General features: G+C 43.4%; 2 protein-coding genes across 8 annotated transcripts in view; one reads left to right on the top strand and one right to left on the bottom strand.

Moving 5' to 3' along the window:
- The window catches only part of PRPF38A (pre-mRNA processing factor 38A), a 14,093-nt gene extending 11,843 nt beyond the window's left edge, over positions 1-2,250 (bottom strand). Inside the window, exons 1-2 of one of the 2 annotated variants that reach the window (XM_017548805.2) lie at positions 1,935-2,250; positions 941-1,100 (exon numbers count right to left, since the gene is read on the bottom strand). In XM_017548805.2, coding sequence (XP_017404294.1) covers positions 941-1,100; positions 1,935-2,064 — 290 coding nt within the window. In that variant the 5' untranslated portion in view covers positions 2,065-2,250. The remainder of the gene's footprint in view (positions 1-940; positions 1,101-1,934) is intronic. The other variant, XM_017548804.2, reaches the window with a different exon arrangement.
- Positions 2,152-19,598, top strand: part of ORC1 (origin recognition complex subunit 1) — a 36,841-nt gene continuing 19,394 nt past the window's right edge. For 2 of the 6 annotated variants that reach the window (XM_037745816.1, XM_017548802.2), the window contains exons 1-7: positions 6,441-6,553; positions 9,584-9,654; positions 10,636-10,735; positions 11,357-11,484; positions 14,273-14,448; positions 15,657-15,975; positions 18,693-19,047. In XM_037745816.1, coding sequence (XP_037601744.1) covers positions 10,641-10,735; positions 11,357-11,484; positions 14,273-14,448; positions 15,657-15,975; positions 18,693-19,047 — 1,073 coding nt within the window. In that variant the 5' untranslated portion in view covers positions 6,441-6,553; positions 9,584-9,654; positions 10,636-10,640. Of the gene's footprint in view, positions 2,279-2,349; positions 2,557-6,440; positions 6,554-9,583; positions 9,655-10,635; positions 10,736-11,356; positions 11,485-14,272; positions 14,449-15,656; positions 15,976-18,692; positions 19,048-19,598 lie in introns of those variants that run through there. The other 4 variants (XM_037745813.1, XM_037745812.1, XM_037745814.1 and 1 more) reach the window with 4 other exon arrangements.

Genomic DNA, 19,598 nt, shown 5'->3' with positions numbered 1-19,598 from the left:
AGACGGGGTTTCACCACGTTGACCAGGATGGTCTCGATCTCTTGACCTTGTGATCCACCCGCCTCGGCCTCCCAAAGTGCTGGGATTACAGGCTTGAGCCACCGCGCCCGGCCCCAAGCTGACATTTTTTAGGTGTTTACCATGTAGCAAGTGCTGTGCTCAGAGATATGCATGCACGACCTTCTCTCACTCTTACATTACTGTCACCATTTTAGATAAGCAAAATAAAGTTTAGAAAATTAAGTAACTTCTCCAGTGTCACAGTTAATGAGCAACAGAATCTGGATGTGAACCCAGATCTAACACCTCTTAACCATCACCTTTTGTTGTTTTATTTTCACTCCTGAATGTCCAGTGCCTACCAACATATTAGGCACTCACTTTTGCTTAATATATACTTAGTGAGTTTGTAAAATCATTTTTTCGGGGGAAAAATTCTCAAGACTGAGCCAGTACAGTAGAAGATTAATACAATCAGAACAGATAAAATCAAACTTGGCCAAGTGTGGTGGCTCATACCTGTTATCCTAGCACTCTGGGGGGCCAAGGCAGGCAGGTCACCTGAGGTCTGGAGTTCGAGACCAGCCTGGCCAACATGGGGAAACCTGTTTCTACTAAAAATACAAAAATGAGCCAGGTGTGGTGGCACATGCCTGTAATCCCAGCTACTTGGAAGGCTGAGGGAGGAGAATCACTAAGGAAGAGGAGGTTGCAGTGAGCCGAGAGAGCTCCACTGCACTCCAGGCTGGGCAACACAGTGAGACTCTGTTTCGAAAACAAAAAAACAAACAAAAAATACAAAGTCAAGGGCTCAAGAGGAAAAATCTGGAGTGGAACTCTGCAAAAATGAGATACATTGTGTACACCCCTCTTAACCAAAGCCCAATTTTGAACAGCCAAAATTAAATCTCTTATATTAGCTAGTGAACATTGCACTCACTTGAAATCTTCATTTTTGATAAACTCTACAATGATATCCTTTTCAGGTTGAATCTGAAGCATCTTCAAGGTTAAACACAGAAAGGGTGTTGGTTTTATGTTGCCACCATAGACGCCACCCACAAACCTTAACTCCATGGCTTTATCAACTACAAGTTCAGCTAAAAAACAAAAATAAATAGAGTGACATATTACAGTTAAGCTCTTCCTAGTAGGAAGTGGAGAGTTAGTTCAAGCTTTGGTTCTCCTAAATACTCATCAACAGTTTAATATGAGAACAGCAGCTAACATGCATTGAGAATGGATAATAAAATAGGTACCCTGCTAAGCTTTTCATATTATCTCACTCAACTTTTACAACAAGTTATGAAGAAAGCTGTAGCAATGTTTCTTTTTCCAGGTAAGGACAATGAGGGCTAAGAAAGGTAAAGTGACTTGGGTTTAAAGCCAGAATTCACATCGAAAAGACTACCTGGAAGGCTTCTGTGAAGCACTGATGTTTCTATTAGGACAGGATAGTGGAAATACTGCAACTGGCCCAAATCTAAGGATAGTAAGATCACGAATTTGGTTTCAGGCATATCAACGTTAGGTCCTTAAAAACCTTCAGTACACTGTGTACAAAGAGTTATACTCGGATCCCTGAGCTTAACACTTTGCAACCCAGCCGGCCATCATTAAATAAGAACTCACAGAACCCAACTGAAGACACCCGTCAGAATATGACCTTATCAGATTCATCTGTGTCCCCGACTCAACACAAGACTAAGCACTCAACTCACAGAACCCAACTGAAGACACCCGTCAGAATATGACCTTATCAGATTCATCTGTGTCCCCGACTCAACACAAGACTAAGCACTCGAATTTTTCTGAATGATCGACATACTCCGTTCCAGTACCACCCCAGAGGCCAGTCGCTAGCCCTACAGGCGCCCGGTCAGAAGAAATGGGCCACAAATCGGCCGAGAGGGGCTCTGCGCGCTTCCGCTTACCCGTAAGTCCAAAGCACTCCTCTTTCCAGTACTTGGACTCATAGATTCGCGTTCGAATGATCTTCTCCACCAGATATTGAGGGTTGGTGCCATGGATGCTATGCGCATCCTTCACTGTACGGTTAGCCATTTTAGAACGCCTTTGATTCTATTTCCGTCGAGTCTTTTAATGCGTCACATCCAGGTTCAAAAAAAAAACACCTAGAGGATGGAGAAAGGTGGAAGAAGTTTCACTACACAGATTAGGCGACCCTCTTGAAACCGGAAACACAGCAGCGGAAAGACCTTCTGTGCTCCGCGTCGCCGATCGAATCAACAACGATGGCTGCTGCACGTTACCGGATGTAAGTCATGCACCTCCCTAAGGTGGGCGGGGCGGGGAGGGGCGAGCTAGTTGGTGACGTAACGAAGGGACGTCCTGGGGGCGGGGCCACCCGATTGGCGCGAAATTTTCTTTTCTCCTTCCACCTTCTTGCCGTTTCTAGCGAGTCGCACGCTTTGGACCTGTCTTGCGGCTCGTAGCTGTACAAGGAGCCCTGCTGGTCTAGGTTAGAGGTGCTGCATTCCCCGGAGCTCCCGAAGCAGAAGGCTTGCGGCCAGCCCGAAGAAGCTTTGGAGTCCGGTGAGTGTGGCGTCCCGCGGGCTGCAACAGTCTCGGGGAGGGCGCACCGGAACCTCGGAAATGAGGATGTTCTCTGTAGTCCCACTCATTGACTCTTTCAGCGGACATATACCAAGCGCCTGTTCAGTGCCAGGCACTGTTCTGAGCTATTAGGAGCGTTCCTCTGTCCCACATCCCGAACCCTAAAAGGCTTCCCGCGCTGCCGGGGACTGAATTTGCAGTGAGGAAGGCGGAAGCCAACAGCAGAGAAGCACGAGCTTTCCTGCCCTCCGCGCCTTAAGGCTCGGTGATGACTTTCCCTCTATCTGCATTTGTAAAGCACTCCATTTATTTCCTCCGTTGAGCTATAGTGTTGGAAGCCCTACGTGGAAGGCGGAGCAGAGTTTATTACCCCATTTTTCGGACGTAGTAACTGCTCCCAGAGAGAGACGTGTTTTACTTAGGTTGCTTTTCGTGACTAAGCAGTCTGGGCTCCTACCCAGGTATTTTTTTCAGATGAGCGCCTCCTGACTGCTGGGCTCTCATTCACCTTCTTTTCAGAAGAGAAGTCTGGTGGCCCCCTTTCCTCTCTTGTCTAACCTCGGAATTGAAGGGTCTTCTGCTGTGACAATTGGAAAAACCGTTCCTATCGTGGTCTGCTTGTGAAACTGTAATGATTAAATACGATTCTAGTTGTCCGTAACACATGAATTATAGTACCCTCTTCCCTGCTGTATTAGGTGGGCTGGAAATACCAAAGGAGTTTCCAATGTGACATAATGGTTTCAGTCCTTATGCAACAGTTTTTAACTGTAATGGAGGACAATATGTGGACTTTAGAAGGTTTGTGAATACGCCGAAATTGAATGCAAAATTTTGCTTGAATTTTATGTGAGTTCCATAATATTCATTAAAACCACTGTACCAGCCAGGCGCGGTGGCTCACGCCTGTAATCCTAGCACTTTGGGAGGCCGAGGCGGGTGAATTGCCTGAGTTTAGGAGTTCGAGATCAGCCTGGACAACATGGTGAAACTCAGTCCTTACTAAAATACAAAAAATTAGCCGGGCCCTGGTGGCGCACACCTGTAGTCCCAGCTACTCTGGAGGCTGAGTTAGGAGAATCGTTCAACCCGGGAGGCAGAGGTTGCAGTGAGCCGAGATCATGCCACTGCACTCCAGCCTGAGTGGCAGAGGGAGACTCCATCTCAAAAAAAAGAAAAAGAAAAAAACCACTGTACCTTACAAATAAACACAAGAGATTTCGGTAGTGGGAAAGTGGATTTATCATTTTGTATTTTCTCACTTAATCTTCCATTATCCTAAAATAGTACCTGGCACAGGATAGGTACTTAATAAACATTGGTTGAATAAAAGGAAGATTCTATTCTCTCCATTTTGTGGGTAAGCAAACTGAGGCCCAATCCACAATGCTCAGTCGGTGGCTGGGAAGCCTGATTTATTGTAATAAGTACACCAAACACAAGTTCTCAGTTACATATTAACATTATCCAGTTTCACACAGGGTCATAAGGTGAAGTAGTTAAGAGCACAGTTAGTGGAATCTGGCTGTTTGGGGTTTGAGTTAAGGCTGTGCCGTCCTGTATAAGTTAGGACAAGTTATCAGCTTGTCACCTTAAAGTGATAAATAACATCTACTTTTCATTTAGCAAATAGTTATTATTAAGCTGGGTGGAGGGTAAGAAAGTGGAGTAACACGCAAGATGCCTGACATCTGCTGTGATCTCCTATGCTGTCTCTTCAGAAGGACTCCTGATTAATTTTTTGAACTTTTTTTTGTTGTTGTTAAAGAAAACATGCTCATGTAACCAGCACCCAGTTTCAAGAAACAAAGCATGACCAACATCCCAGCAGCACTCTCCTCCCTGGTGTGTCCCCTTTCATCTACCCAGGTTACCTTCTATTGGGATTTCTCCAACTCCGGCCTCAAGCAAGCCTCCCAAACTGCTGGGATTAAGCTATTGTGAATTCTAAAAACATGGATTACTTTTGCCTTTTTTTAAACTTTATACAAATGGAATCAATGTATATATTCTTTTGGTGTCTAGTTTCTTTAGCTCAGTATCATTTTGGGATATTTTCCCCACATTGTCATGTGCAGTTGTAGTTGGTCTGACTTTGTTGCTGTATAGTGCTGCATGAATATTCTGGTTCATGTCTTTGATGATATATATGTATTTCTGTCAGATCTATTGTGTTGGAATTTCTGGGTCATAGGGTATGCATATGTTCAGCTTTAGTAGATACTGCCAATTATCTAAAGTGGTTGTACCAGTGTACATGCCCCCTGGCATTGAATGAGAGTTGTGGCTGCTCTACATTCTCACCACACTTGGTATTATCTTGATGATTTTTAAAACCAGTTCATGCCGGGCGCGGTGGCTCAAGCCTGTAATCCCAGCACTTTGGGAGGCCGAGGCGGGTGGATCACAAGGTCAAGAGATCGAGACCATCCTGGTCAACATGGTGAAACCCCATCTCTACTAAAGCTACAAAAAATTAGCTGGGCATGGTGGTGCGTGCCTGTAATCCCAGCTACTCAGGAGGCTGAGGCAGGAGAATTGCCTGAACCCAGGAGGCGGAGGTTGCGGTGAGCCGAGATCGCGCCATTGCACTCCAGCCTGGGTAACAAGAGCGAAACTCCGTCTCAAAAAAAAAATAAAAATAAAAATAAAACCAGTTCATTCATCCAGTTGTTCATTTACTTATTATGTGCCAAATCCTGACCTAGGCCCTGGGGATGCAGTTATGAACAAGCTCGACAAGGTTCCAAGGCTCCTGCTCCTTTGGAAGATAACATTCTAATGTGAGAAGCACAATAAATAGGAAAATAATTTAATGATTATTGCTTTGACAATAGGGTGGTATAATGGAACGTGACCCTGAGGGGTGGCATAAGGAGGGGTTGGTCACTTTCTACTGGATGTCATTGAAGGCCTCTGAGGGAGTTTCATTGGGGCTGAGACCTGAGCCATCCCTGCAAAGGTACAGGAAGAGAGAACAGTAACTGTGTAAGTAAGTGAGGGCATTCACCACCTTGGTTTGTCTGAAGTTTGGAAAAGCAGGCCTGGAGCACAGCAATAAAGGCAACGCAGGTTATGTGGTCCAGGTCATGGGCCTTCCTTCCAGGAACCCTGCCTCCTCGCCCACCCTTGCACACATATATACATATCCCTGTCTCATTGAGCACAGTCCATGGTCTCCTAGAAAAGGAATGTTAAAATTTTATGTTGGCTTAGTTTTTGAAGAACTTAATAAACTAAAATATGGTCTGGATTTAAAGCACTGAGGGCATGAATTTGATGCCCTTAGGTATAAATGAGAACCTTACAGGTATGAAAACAGTCCTTTTTGTATGCCAGTTCTTGGTTTGAAAGAATTAGATTATTAAGCCAGTGAAATAAGATGTCAAAGTCAAAATGACAAATAAGGGAGCCGAGTGCAGTGGCTCACACCTGTAATTCCAGCACTTGGGGAGGCCAAGGAATGTGGATCACATGAGGTCAGGAGTTCAAGACCAGACTGGCCAACCTGGTGAAACCCTATCTCCACTAAAAATACAAAAAGTAGTTGGGCATCGTGGCGGGCGCCTGTAATCCCAACTACTCGGAAGACTGAGGCAGGACGTCACTTGAACCTGGGAGGTGGAGGTTGCAGTTAGCCAAGATCGTGCTGTTGCACTCCAGTCTGGGCACAGAGTGATACTCCATCCCCCCCACCCCACCCCCCAAAAAAAAGACAAGGCCATTTATCCTACAGGTAGATTATTCAAGAATTGTAGAAAGTTTGCTGGGAGATACCAGTTTGCTGCAAGGTATTCTTAGTGATATGTCCCCATTTTTTTTTTTTAAACAAAAGGGCTTAGTGGGTATTGTGATTTACTTTTTTGTCTGTATCCCAATAGCATATACTGCCTGATTGTGGAAAAGGCAAAAACTTCCAAGTTTACCTCTGACAGTTCCATGCCACATTGCCCATTAAAAGGAACATTTATTGAAGGTATGTTAGTGTATGTATTTCCTTGAACATTTTGTTTATTATTTAAAAATTTGTTTCGCTGGACATGGTGGCTCACACCTGTAACCCCAGTCATTTGGGAGGCTGAGGTTGGTGGATCATTTGAATAGGAGTTTGAGACCAGGCTGGCCAACACAGTGAAATCCCTTCTCTACAAAAAAATACGAAAATTTAGTCATACATGGTGGTGTGTGCCTGTAGTCCCAGCTACTGAAGAGGCTGAGGTGGAAGAATTGCTTGAGCCAAAGAGTTTGAGGCTGCAGTGAGCCATAATTGTGCCACTGCACTCCAACCTGGGCAAAAGAGCCCTGTCTCAAAACGAAAAACAAAACTGTCCTCAATTCCTTTAAATCCAGACCATATTTTTTTGAGGCAGTGTCTCACTCTTTAGCCCAGGCTGGAGTACAGTGGCATAATCAAGCCTCACTGCAGCCTCGAACTCCTGGAAACATGGGATCCTCCCCAGTAGCTGGGACTACAGGTGCACACCACAGCACCAGGCTGACTTACTTTTTTTTTCCATAGAGATGGGGGAAAAATGCTGTTGCCCAGTTGGTCTCAAACTCTTGGCCTCAAGCGATCCTCCTGCTTCGGCCTCTCAAACTGTTGGGACTATAGGTGTGAACCACCATGCCAACCCAAACATTTAGATTCAAACACTTTTTCTGATTTTTACTGAAAGATATTTGGATCTTATGAATCCACATTTAGTTTTTACTTGAGCACAAGTCTTCTACTTGCTTTTATTCGTTAATGTTTGCTATTTGTTCATTTCTACACTGTACTTAATTAAAATTAGATTGAGGCTGTGTGCGGTGGCCCACACCTGTAATCCCAGTACTTTGGGAGGCCGAGGGGGGTGGTCTCCAGAGGTCAGGCATTCAATACCAGCCTGGCCAACATGGTGAAACCCCATCTCTACTAAAATTACAAAAAATTAGCTGGGTGTGGTGGCAGGTACCTGTAATTCCAGCTACTCAGGAAGCCAAGGCAGGAGAATTGCTTGAACCTCGGAGGTGAAGGTTACAGTGAGCCAAGATTGTGCCATTGCACTCTAGCCTGAGCGACAAGAGCAAAACTGTCTCAAAAAAAAATAATAATAAAATAAAATTAGATTGATTTTAATAGTGTGAACCCAAAAGTATCTGAGATAGTGTTTCTGTTTATTTTTTAAGACAGTGTCTCACTCTGTCACCCAGGCTGGAGTGCAGTGGTGTCATCTTGGCTCACTGCAACCTCCGCCTCCTGGGCTCAAACGATCCTCCCAGTGTGCTACCAGGCCTGGGTAAGTTTTGTATTTTTTTGTAGAGACAGGATTTTTCCATGTTGCCCAGGCTGGTTCAAACTCCTGAGCTCAAGGGATCCACCTGCCTTGACCTCCCAAAGTGCTGGGAATATAGGCATAAGCTACCATGCCTGGCCTCAATCAATGTAAAAAGTTTATTTTGCAAAGGATAAGAATGTGCCCATGACACAGCCTCAGGAAGTGCCAATGACACATGCCTCAGGTGGTCAGGGCACAGCTTGGTTTTATAAAATTTTAGAGAGACATGAGACATCAATCCATATGTGTAAGTTGTACATTGGTTCTGTCCAGAAGGTTGTACATTGGTTCTGTCCAACTTGAAGTGGGGCTTCCAGGTCACAGGTAGATAAGAGACAAAAGTTTGCATTTCTTTGGATCTTTGATCAGCCTTTCGCTGAATACACAATTTACATGTGAGAGCAGGGTAGAAGAGTAATCACTTATGCCTTTGTCCGAGGGTATCTCATCTTTTGGCTTCCCTGGGCCACACTGGAAGAAGAAGAATTTTCTTCTTCCATGAAATACACTGACACTAGGTAGGACACAGTGGCTCACCCCTGTAATCCCAGTACTTTGGGAGGCCAAGGCGGGTGGAACACCTGAGGTCAAGAGTTCAAGACCAGCCTGTCCAACGTGGTGAAACCCCATCTCTACCAAAAATACCAAAATTAGCTGGGTGTGGTGGCAGGTATCTGTAATTCCAGATGCTTGGGTGACTGAGGCAGGAGAATCGCTTGAACCCAGGAGGCGGAGGTTGCAGTGAGCCGAGATCACACCACTGCAGTCTAGCGTGGGCAACAAGAGCAAAACTTTGTCTCCAAAAAAATAAATAAATAAATACACTGACAATAATGGTAACTGATGAGCTTAAAAAAAAAAAAAAAGCAAAAAGAAAAAATCTCATAGTGTTTTAAGAAAGTTGACGAATTTGTGCTGGGACACGTTCAAAGCTGTCCTGGGCTATATGTTGGACAAGCTTGCCTTAGTCTGACTCAGTGAATCTGCATTTTTACATAAACAATAGGGCAGAGGAAGCAATTGGCTATGTATTTGTCTCAGGTAAGCTGAGGGATGACTTTGAGTTTTGTCTGTCCTCTGTCCTCTCTCTCTTCCCGCACCTGTGAAGATAAGCTATTCATTTTCATTGCCAGGATGAAATTTAATAGAACTGTTTTAGGGTAAAGATCTTGAATTTGTGAGCAAATTGTGAGGGAGGTATGTAGTTGTTGTTTTTCTTTTAAATCTTTGTAGCTATCTTATTTGGGAATAAAATGGAAAACAGGTTTGCCTGACACAGTTACAGCTTGACTTTTCCTTTTGGCTTAGTGATTTTGGGGTCCCGAGATTTATTTTCCTTTCACAATAGTAATATGCTGTAAATTGCATCTTTTCTAAGCAGTTTATTTTCTAAAGTTCAATATCTTTTGCTTTTGCTATGAATTTTCTCAAAGTTTACTTTAAAAATACCTTTATTAAAAGCCAAAAATGTAATAGGTCAAAATGTTCCCAAATAGAATGTAGGACATAATGCCACTGACCTTTAGAAAATGAGCTTGTTTAATTTGGATGTTGATATGTTATTCTAATTCTATTGTTTTTCAGTAATTCTGAATAATTATATCAGGATTGTTTGGACTTAACATTTTTGTTTTCATCAGTAAAAGTGTCTTTTTTCTACATATTTTAATACAAGCATTTCTTTTCAGCTATTCTTTATATCTAGTACCCGTCAGCTGCAAAGAAAAAAATACCCCTTCCAACTGCCAAGGCAGTACAGGTTAGTAACACTGGTAATTTTTTTTAATGTAAGTGCAGTGACACACTTGATAAAACCCATTGCCATTTCTGCAAATTCTACTTGCATGTCTTTGCCTCCTTACATTCATTGGAATTCATTCTGTCTTATCAATATCTACTAATTATTCAACATTCAACTCAGGAAACCCCTATGGGAGCCCATCCTCCCTGAACAGCCAGAATACCTAATCTTCTAACTTCCAGTAGATTCACTACGCTCTTTGCAATATTCATTGTCCTTTACTACATTTATATTTTACTTTTAATTTTTTTGCATTTCTTTCCCCCGCCCGCCCTGAGGTGGGGTTTCACTCTTGTTGCCTAGGCTGGAGTGCAGTGGCACAATCTCAGCTCACTGCAACCTCTGCCTCCTGGGTTCAAGCAATTTTCCTGCCTCAGCCTGCTGAGTAGCTGGGATTACAGGTGCCTGCCACCTCACCCACCTAATTTTTGTATTTTTACTAGAAATGTGGCTTCACCATGTTGCCCAGGCTGGTCTCGAACTCCTGACCTCAGGTGAGCCACTGCGCCCAGCCTTTGTATTTCTCATTTATCCCTGTGTGCATTTTATAAGTGTCATGAAGACACTTGCAACCCCTGTATCACTCTTTTAATTTCACTTTGTTAGATGTTTTACACCTATTGTTGTGCCTTATTCTAAGTATTTCTAAATGTTATAGTTTCATTTCTTAGGAATTGACCTTTCTGTTTTCCTGGGTGGGAAGAGATAAGGCATAGTACAAGATGTACGCAGATGATGTTAAATTGCCTATGTGTAATCTTCATAGACCATGACTTCAAATAAAATGTTTTCTTAGTCTAAAATGTATGGGAGTGTAGCAGGGGCAGAAAATAAGTCTGAACTCATTTGAAGGTAGGGACTGACTATGTATGTCTTAGAATCTGTCAGATAAATACCAAATATTTATCGTGGTAATTCAGAGTTAGGACTCTTCTACAGGAGCCATGGCACACTACCCCACAAGGCTGAAGACCAGAAAAACTTATTCATGGGTTGGCAGGCCGTTGTTGGATCGAAAACTGTGCTACCAAACCTATAGGTGAGTGATGAGGTCCTTTGGTTGTCCTGGAAATGGAGCTTCTCAAGCTAAACAGTCAACTTGTAACTAGCCTGTTCTAACTGCTACAGATTGACAATGAATGAACAAGAGGTTAGAACTGATTGTAAAGAGGGGTTTTGTCTGATGCAAGAAAATAGTGGGATAGATATAGCAGTTAGTGATGGGGCAAAAAATTATGACAGGTTCATAAAATTTCATATGTAGGATAGTGTCATGTCAATTTAAGGTGAGTTCTATATAACGCTTCATGATAACGAGATGATAGATGTTGTTACTATATCTTTCCCAGCTCTGGAGATCTCTGACAATTTGACATTGTTATTGGGCAGCTTGGCAGCCTTGGGAAGCATTTGTTGTTCTTGTCAATAACTGGGAGGAATTAGGGTTCATAATAAGATAGTTGGATTCATTACTCAGCTGAAACAATTCATTCAACCCATTTTGGCTATTCTTATGTATAACTGGGTGAATTGGTTTCCCAGTAGGCGAGTTGGTCAGCAGAAAGAAATCAGGAGTTTAGAGAGCCCTCTCCTTTGTGCCTAGGGGGCTGAAGAGCTTGACCTACTTTATTTCCTAATATGCTGCTCTGTTACTTCCTAGAGAAATGTGTGTGAAAACAGAAGGTTGTTCCACCGAGATTAACATCCAGGTTGGACAGTTTGTGTTGATTAAAGGGGATGATGATGAAAACCCATTTGTTGCTAAATTGCTTGAGTTGTTCGAAGATGGTGAGTTTGGGATGGAATAATTAACCTTTCCTTGTCATGAATGATTGGGAGATGGGGAGATTGTGGGTTCTTTTGTTCACAGGAGCTTGCAGGGCACATTAGACTGAGGTGGGATCACCTCAGTAAGAGCTAGCTGCACCTTCTTCCATCTGGAAAACTTCTTTACTCACCAAAGCAGTATTGAGTAAAATGGAATTGGAAGGCTCAATAATTTAGCTTTTTCATTATTTTGGGGAGTAAGTATGGCTATTAAAGCAGAATTGGGGGGGCTGGAGAGAATGGATGAATTTAGGAGTAAGGGAAAAGGAAAAAACAGGTAATTTGCACTGTCATAGAGATGTGTGCTTTAATTTTGGCATGAGGGTTAGTAATAAATTTTGCAAATGCTACTTTGTTACAAATGAAGAGGTAAGTTGGATTTGGAAAGTATAGCAGCTGGTGTTTCAATTAGGGAAAACAAAAACACTTAAGGTGTTTTACCCAGAGGAACTTGTGTGTTAGTGTTGGAAAGGCTGGAAGAAAAGATGACGTTTCCCAGGGATAAGTAAGCGCAGGAAGCCACTACCGCCCCTAGGCTGGGGGAGCAAAAGGGAAGGTGGCATCAACTAGAGCCTACAAGCCCACATCCAAAGCCGTAGCTGATTTGTTGAATTTGTAACCGTCTGCAAAACAAGAGGAAAACACAGAAATATGGGAGCGGGGCAGAGCTTCACAAGGAGGATTAGGAAGACAGCAATTTGAAACTGCAAAACTGCCTCATTCAAGAGACAAAAGAATGGGTTGGTGATTAGGTAATCCTGTGGTAGTCTGTATGCCCAAGAGAAGGAACTGATAGACTGAGTGGATAAAGATGTTTTACTTGACTATAGTCCCCCTTATCTGTGGTTTCACTTTCTGCGATTTCAGTTGTGACGTTAACCGCAATTCAAAAATATTAAATGGAAGATTCCAGAAATAAACAAGTCATACGCTTTAAATTTTGCGCCATTCCAAGTAATGTGGTGAAGTCTCATGCTGTCCCAACTGGGTTGTGAGTCATCCCTTTGTCCAGTGTATCCATGCTGTATAGTATATATGTGTAGAAAAAAGCATAGCATATACAGAGTTAGTGGTAGTATCTGCAGGTTCAGGCATCTACTGGTCTTGACACATACCCTCAGCAGATAAGGGCAGACTACTGCACACAGATAAGGAAGATCTTTGACATACTTTTTCTTTAACATACTTTGAAGTATGGGGGAAAACCTCATAAAACTAATGTCCAGTAGGGGCAGCACATCAGAATTATGGGCTTTGGTGTATGGATTCTAGAATCCCTCTTGGTGCTCCATTGGATAGCTTTAGTCTTTCTCTGAAGAAAGCTAAAAAGGGATGATGATGATGATGATGATGATGACACTAATGAGTGTCCTTTTGGTTGGAGCTAATGCTGGTATGGAGTGACACTAATTTTATACTGTAATGATAAAGCTGAAGATTACAAGCATGCATTTGCCAAAAGTCATCTCAGTGGTTGATGCTGTAATTTTCTTTTTTTTTTTTGGAGACAGAATCTCACTCTGGTGCATAGGCTGAAGTGCAGTGGTGTGCTCTTGGCTCATGCAACCTTCGCCTCCTAGGTTCAAGCAATTCTCCTGCCTCAGCCTCCTGAGTAGCTTGGATGACAGGCACCTGGCACCACGCCTGGCTATTTTTTTATTTTTAGTAGACATGGTGTCTTACCATGTTGGCCAGGCTGGTCTCAAATTCCTGGCCTCAAGTGATCTGCCCGCTTCAGCCTCCCAAAATGCTAGGATTACAGACGTGAGCCACCATGCCTGGCCTGATGCTGTAATTCTTGCTATGATTTTTATTTTGTTCAGTGCCTGTGTTTAGAGTAGCTCCTCTCAGAGGTCTTTTTGTCATTCCTTTGCTGGGTGATAGCACCATTAGAAAATGGAGCAACCCCAAAAGAGCAGGTGTGTGGGCTGGAATTTGATTGCTGCAGTTGGTCATATGACCTTTGACAAATTCTTTAAGTTTCCCATCACTTGATTTTGTTGCCTGAAAGGGGGGATAGCTGTAGTATCTACCTTGTATAACACATGTTGGGCCAGGCACAGTGGCTCACGTCTGTAATCCCAGCACTTCGAGAGGCCAAGGCAGGTGGATCATGTGAGGTCAAGAGTTCAAGATGAGCCTGGCCAATATGGTAAACCCCGTCTACTAAAAATAGAAAAATTAGCCAGGCATGGTGGCACAGGCCTGTGGTCCCAGCTACTCGGGAGGTTGAGCAAGGAGAATCTCCTGAACCAGTGAGACAAAGGTTGCAGTGAGTGCCACTGCACTCCAGCCTGGGGGACAGAGCAAGACTTTGTCTCAAAAAAAAAAAAAAGGTAACACATGTTGGCCAGATGTGGTGGCTCCTGCCTGTAATTCCAGCACTTTGTGGAGGCCAAGGTAGGCAGATCATGTGAGGTCAGGAGTTCGAGACCAGCCTGGCCAATATGGTGAAACCCTGCCTCTACTAAAAATACAAAAATTAGCTGGGTATGGTGGCACATGCGTATAATCCCAGCTACTCAGGAGACTGAGGCGGCAAAATTGCTTAAACCCAGGAGGCAGAGAGGTTTCAGTGAGCCAAGATCTGGCCACTGCACGCCAGCCTGGGTGACAGAGACTCTCTCAAAACAAAAACAAAAAAACCACACATGTCAAGGGCTAAGTACGGTGTCTGGCACACAGTAATTGCTCAGTAAAATGTCCTTGAGTTGTCTTAACCTTTCCCTTTCCACCAAATTCCTCCTAGATTCTGATCCTCCTAAGAAACGTGCTCGGGTACATTGGTTTGTCCGATTCCGTGAAATCCCTGTCCGTAAACAGCATTTGTTGGGCCGGAAGCCTGCTGCACAGGAAATATTCTGGTATGATTACCCTGCCTGCAACAGCAGCATTAATGCTGAGACCATCATTGGCCCTGTTCAGGTAGGTGATGCCACAATCCTTGGTTCTACCTTGAAGCTTATTTATGTCTGCCTCCTGAACTGCATGACCCCAGAAATATTACTGGCTTTAATTTACCCCATGGGAAATGCATTATTTCCTGTCATCTTCTGTGCTTGCCTGTCTGCTTCATCTCAAATATTTATTGAGAGCACATATTATGTGTTAGGAGCCTCCTGCAGGAAGTGACATTTGGGTTGTGACCAAGGAATGAGCAGGAATTAGAAGATGTATCTCAAGGGGATGTTATATTTAGCTATGACTGTGGCATGCATAAAGCATTGTGAGGCTGAATATGCTGGCTTAAACAAGGAATTCACCATGAGTAAATCAGTACAGAGAGTGCTAGTTGATGCAGACAAATTTGTGTGACAGGATTTTATAATAAATCAGGTGCTAATGAGCGGCCGGTTTGTACGCTGAAGTAGGTCACTGGTTAGGAGACTATGGGTTTTTCCTGAAGTGACTTCAGGTTCCCCAACATGGGATTAGATTGTGGTGTGAGGTATAGTTGTATGCTGGTTATGTGGTTCATTGAGCATTAGGGCTGAGACTCTCCTCTGCCATGATTATCATAATTTATCTCTGAGCTAAATGAGTGAAGGAGAGAAAGCTGAAGGAGTGTGAGGCAGTAGTATTGAGCACTCTGTAGTAAAATGAGGCCAGATTTTAGAAGGCATTGAAAAACTAGTTTAAGTAATTTGGTCGTGCTACAGTGGGAGCCATTACTGACTGTTGAGCAGGAGAGCATGTCTAGATAAGTTTGTGGGGAAACTGGAAAAGGGACTGGAAAAGAAAGCAATGTAGGGTATAAGATACCAGCTAGGAGGAATTTGTAAAAGTAACCCAGGAGTGAGATGATGCATATTTGAACTAGGGTAACAGTAATAGGAATTAAGAAGTGAAGCCAATAAACATTTTAAAGGTGAAATGAAAGGAATAATTTATATATTTCATTGCTGTTTTTAAAGCCATTAATGATTAAATGAGTAAATACTCAGTAAATGTTCATTATTCTTATGTGTTTTTCTAGCAATATGCTATGCCATGTCTATGCCGCTTTAGATTGGAAAGATAACATTTCAGGTACAGATGTAGACTCAATTGTTTTTAATTGTAGCTCTGATGGAATACTCCTTGGCTCTTTTGGGGCTCATCTCTTCCTACTCACCTGTACTTCCTAAATTCAGGTGATACTTTTACCCCCAAATGATGTGGTACCAACGGATCTGAAAAACGAGAAGACACTCTTTGTGAAACTATCCTGGAATGAAAAGAAGTTCAGGCCACTGTCCCCAGAACTATTTGCAGAGTTGACTAAACCACAAGAGGGTGCAGCCAAGTGCCAGAAGCCCGTGGGAGCCAAGAATAAGAGTGCGGAAAGCCCTGCTTGGACCCCAGCAGAACATGTGGCCAAAAGGATTGAATCAAGGCACTCTGCCTCCAAATCTCGCCAAACTCCTACCCATCCTGTCACCCCAAGAGCGAGGAAGAGGCTGGAGCTTGCCAGTAAGTTGTGGAATGGACCACAGTGGGTAATACTAGGGCTAAAGGATTATGTGATAAAATGTTAATTTGAGGGACCATATTGAATTAGTGATCATAGTCTGCTATACTCTCTAACTCTAGTGATCAAGCTCATGTGATCCTCCTGCCTCAGCCTCCCCGGTAGCTGGGACTACAGGGGCACACCACTGCATTTGGCTCTATTTTCTGGTTTGTTTTTGTTTTTGTTTTTTGAGACAGAGTCTTGTGGTGTTACTCAGGTTGGACTGCAGTGGCACAATCACGGCTCACTGTATGTAGCCTTGACCTCCTGGGCTCAAGTGATTCTCCTGCCTCAGTCTCCCAAGTAGCTGGGACTACAAGTGCGCACCACTATGCCTGGCTAATTTTATTTTAATTTTTCATAGCAAGAGGGTCTCGCCATATTGCCCAAGCTGGTCTCAAACTCCTGACCTCGTAATCTGCCTCGGCCTCTCAGAGTGCTGGGATTACAGGCATGAGCCACTGCGCCCGGCCTCTGTATGTTAATTCATTGTTTTCCTTTCTGGTTTATCTTTCCTATTTTTGGTTTTGGAAAAATCAGCAGATACGTATACATATATGTATACCTATATACAGATATGCATATATATTTTTATTTTTTATTCTTTCTTACCCAATAGGATAGCATACTGAATATACTCTTTTCCAGCTTGCTTTTTCCCCTTACAGTGTATCCGAAACTCCCTCCACAGCCATTCTGAGAGCTCATCCTCATCTTTTTATGTCATTCATCCTTTTTGAATTTTTTGTGTAGGTGCCAAGATCTTCAAGTATAAGTTACTTGTATTCTTGATAGCTCTTTAGTATACCGTTGTTTTAGGAGCTAAATATAAATGTATAAAACATTTAGAAAATGCAGCAAAGATATTAACTAATCTGTAATATCACCTTCAGAAATGAAGGGATGGGCTGGGCGCAGTGGCTCACGCTTATAATACCAGCACTTTTGGAGGCCAAGGCGGGTGGATCACCCAAGGTTAGGCTTTCAAGACTAGCCTGGTCAACATTGTGAAATCCTGTCTCTACTAAAGATGCAAAAAATTAGCTGGGCGTGTGGCACACGCCTGTAATCCCAGCTACTCAGGAGGCTGAGGCAAGAGAATCACTTGAACCTCGGAGGCGGAGGTTGCAGTGAGCTGAGATCGTGCTATTGCACTCCAGCCTCGGCAACAGAGTGAGACTCTGTCTCAATAACAGAAATGAGGGGGATCGTCTTTTTTTCCTTTATGCCCTCATATGTGCCTTCTCCTTCCCCTTTCAACTCTGTTGAAATTTTACCTTTTTTTCAAGATGTATTTCAAAAGCCATCTTTATGAGCACTCAGGTACTTCCAGACATTTATTTCACTTTATGTAATAAAATAAGCAGTCATGTATATCATCTGTTAGACTAGAGTGTTTTATGCATTGGAACCAGGGTTGAGCCTCATTCAGCTTTTGTTTCCCCTTCCCGCTGGCACACGCCTGCCGTTTTAACTGCTGAGCTGGTATCTGTGAATGAACAGCTGGGTTCCTTGGTGCTGCGGTCCTCATGAGGAAGGAGCAATTCCACATGGTTTTTGTATTCACAGAACCCAGTGGATTGCCCCCAGGAACCCCTCTTCTCTCCATTGGCAGAATATAATCTAGGTTAAGAAAAAATCTAGGCCTCATTGTTACTTGATGGCATCTCTAGTATAAATTTCTTCACATGTCATTGAGTTAGGGTTGACGGTGTGTAATGTCACCCCTGATTGAGACCCACTGTTCTTTTTTTTTTTTTTTTTTTTTTTTAGTGGAGTTTCGCTCTTGTTACCCAGGCTGGAGTGCAATGGCGCGATCTCGGCTCACCGCAACCTCCGCCTCCTGGGTTCAGGCAATTCTCCTGCCTCAGCCTCCTGAGTAGCTGGGACTACAGGCACGCACCACCATGCCCAGCTAATTTTTTGTAGTTTTAGTAGAGACGGGGTTTCACCATGTTGACCAGGATGGTCTCGATCCCTTGACCTCGTGATCCACCCGCCTCAGCCTCCCAAAGTGCTGGGATTACAGGCGTGAGCCACCACACCCGGCAAGACCCACTGTTCTGATAGGTTATTTCAGGGAAACCTGTTAGAGCCGAGAGAACACTTACTCCATTTATCTACAAAAGCTGACTTAAAAGTTGACTTACGGAGCCAGGCGTGGTGGCTCACACCTGTAATCCTAGCTCTTTGGGAGGCTGAGGTGGGCAGATCACCTGAGGTTGGGAGTTCAAGACCAGCCTGACCAACATGGAGAAATCCCATCTACTGAAAATACACAATTAGCTGGGTGTGGTGGCAAATGCCTGTAATCCCAGCTACTGAGGAGGCTGAGGCAGGAGAATCACTTGAGCCCATGAGGCAGAGATTGCGATGAGCTGAGATTATGCCATTGCACTCCAGCCTGGGCAACAAGAGCAAAATTCTGTCTCCAAAAAAAAAAAAAGTTGACTTATGGTTCTAACTAGAAAAATCACTCCTAAAATTTAGGTGAGAGATGGAAAATTATTAGAGCTACCTGAGCTGGAGAAAGAAAGCCTGGAATTATTAAAAATATACATAACTCATATCTTATGTATAACTTATTGGCTGGATTTGGCTGTAATGAGATTGGGGGTTTGTATATTGTTAGGTAAAAAATTTACACATTGTATGTGGTGATTTCTCTTGGGCTTAGGTGACTCTTGGATGTCCCAGCAGGCTTCATGTGCCTCCTTGGATTCTCCAGGAAGAACAAAACGGAAAATGGCCTTCTCTGAGATCACCTCACCTTCTAAGAGATCTCAGCCTGATAAACTTCAGACCTTGTCTCAGGCTCTGAAAGCCCCAGAGAAAACCAGAGAGAATGGACTCTCTTATACTGAGGATGACAAGAAGGCTTCACCTGAACGTTGCATGATCCTGAGAACCCGAATTCCAGCTTTGAAAACCATAGACATTAGAGACGAGAGAACCCTTACCCCTATCAGGGGGGGACGGAGATCTTCAGTGGTGCCATCCATGATTCTGAAACCGGAAAACATCAAAAAGAGGTGATCAGGGACATTACCCACAGAGCAAATTGAAATACTTCACATAATGTAAAGTGTGTGGGTCTTACTCAAAAAAGTTAGAGCAGTAGTTGAAAAACCTATGTCACAGAATTATCGGGGAGCTTTCCCAAAATACAGATTTCTAGGCGTCTTCCCACAGCTATTGAGTCAGATTCCAAGCACTGGTCCTAGGAATCTGTGTTTGGAAATGCTCTTCGGATGATTCCAATATACCGAGTTGTTATTTGGGGATCACTGCTGTAGAAGATAACTTCCCAAACCTGCATTGCTATCCAGTTTTGGATTTCAGTAGTTCCTGTGGCTTTTTGCCACATTTTAACAGTCATTTTTAAAAGCAGTTTTTCATTGTTTAATTTTATTTCAATAGTTTTGGAAAAACAGGTGGTTTTTGGTTACATGGATAAGTTCTTTTTTTTTGAGACGGAGTTTTCGCTCTTGTTACCCAGGCTGGAGTACAATGGCGCAATCTTGGCTCACCGCAACCTCCGCCTCCTGGGTTCAGGCAATTCTCCTGCCTCAGCCTCCTGAGT

Source organism: Cebus imitator, unplaced genomic scaffold (genome assembly GCF_001604975.1).
Source record: "Cebus imitator isolate Cc_AM_T3 unplaced genomic scaffold, Cebus_imitator-1.0 Scaffold214, whole genome shotgun sequence".
Taxonomy (NCBI): Eukaryota; Metazoa; Chordata; class Mammalia; order Primates; family Cebidae; genus Cebus; species Cebus imitator.
Note: the sequence above shows the minus strand (reverse complement) of the source record. Positions and strands in the feature narration are given on the sequence as shown.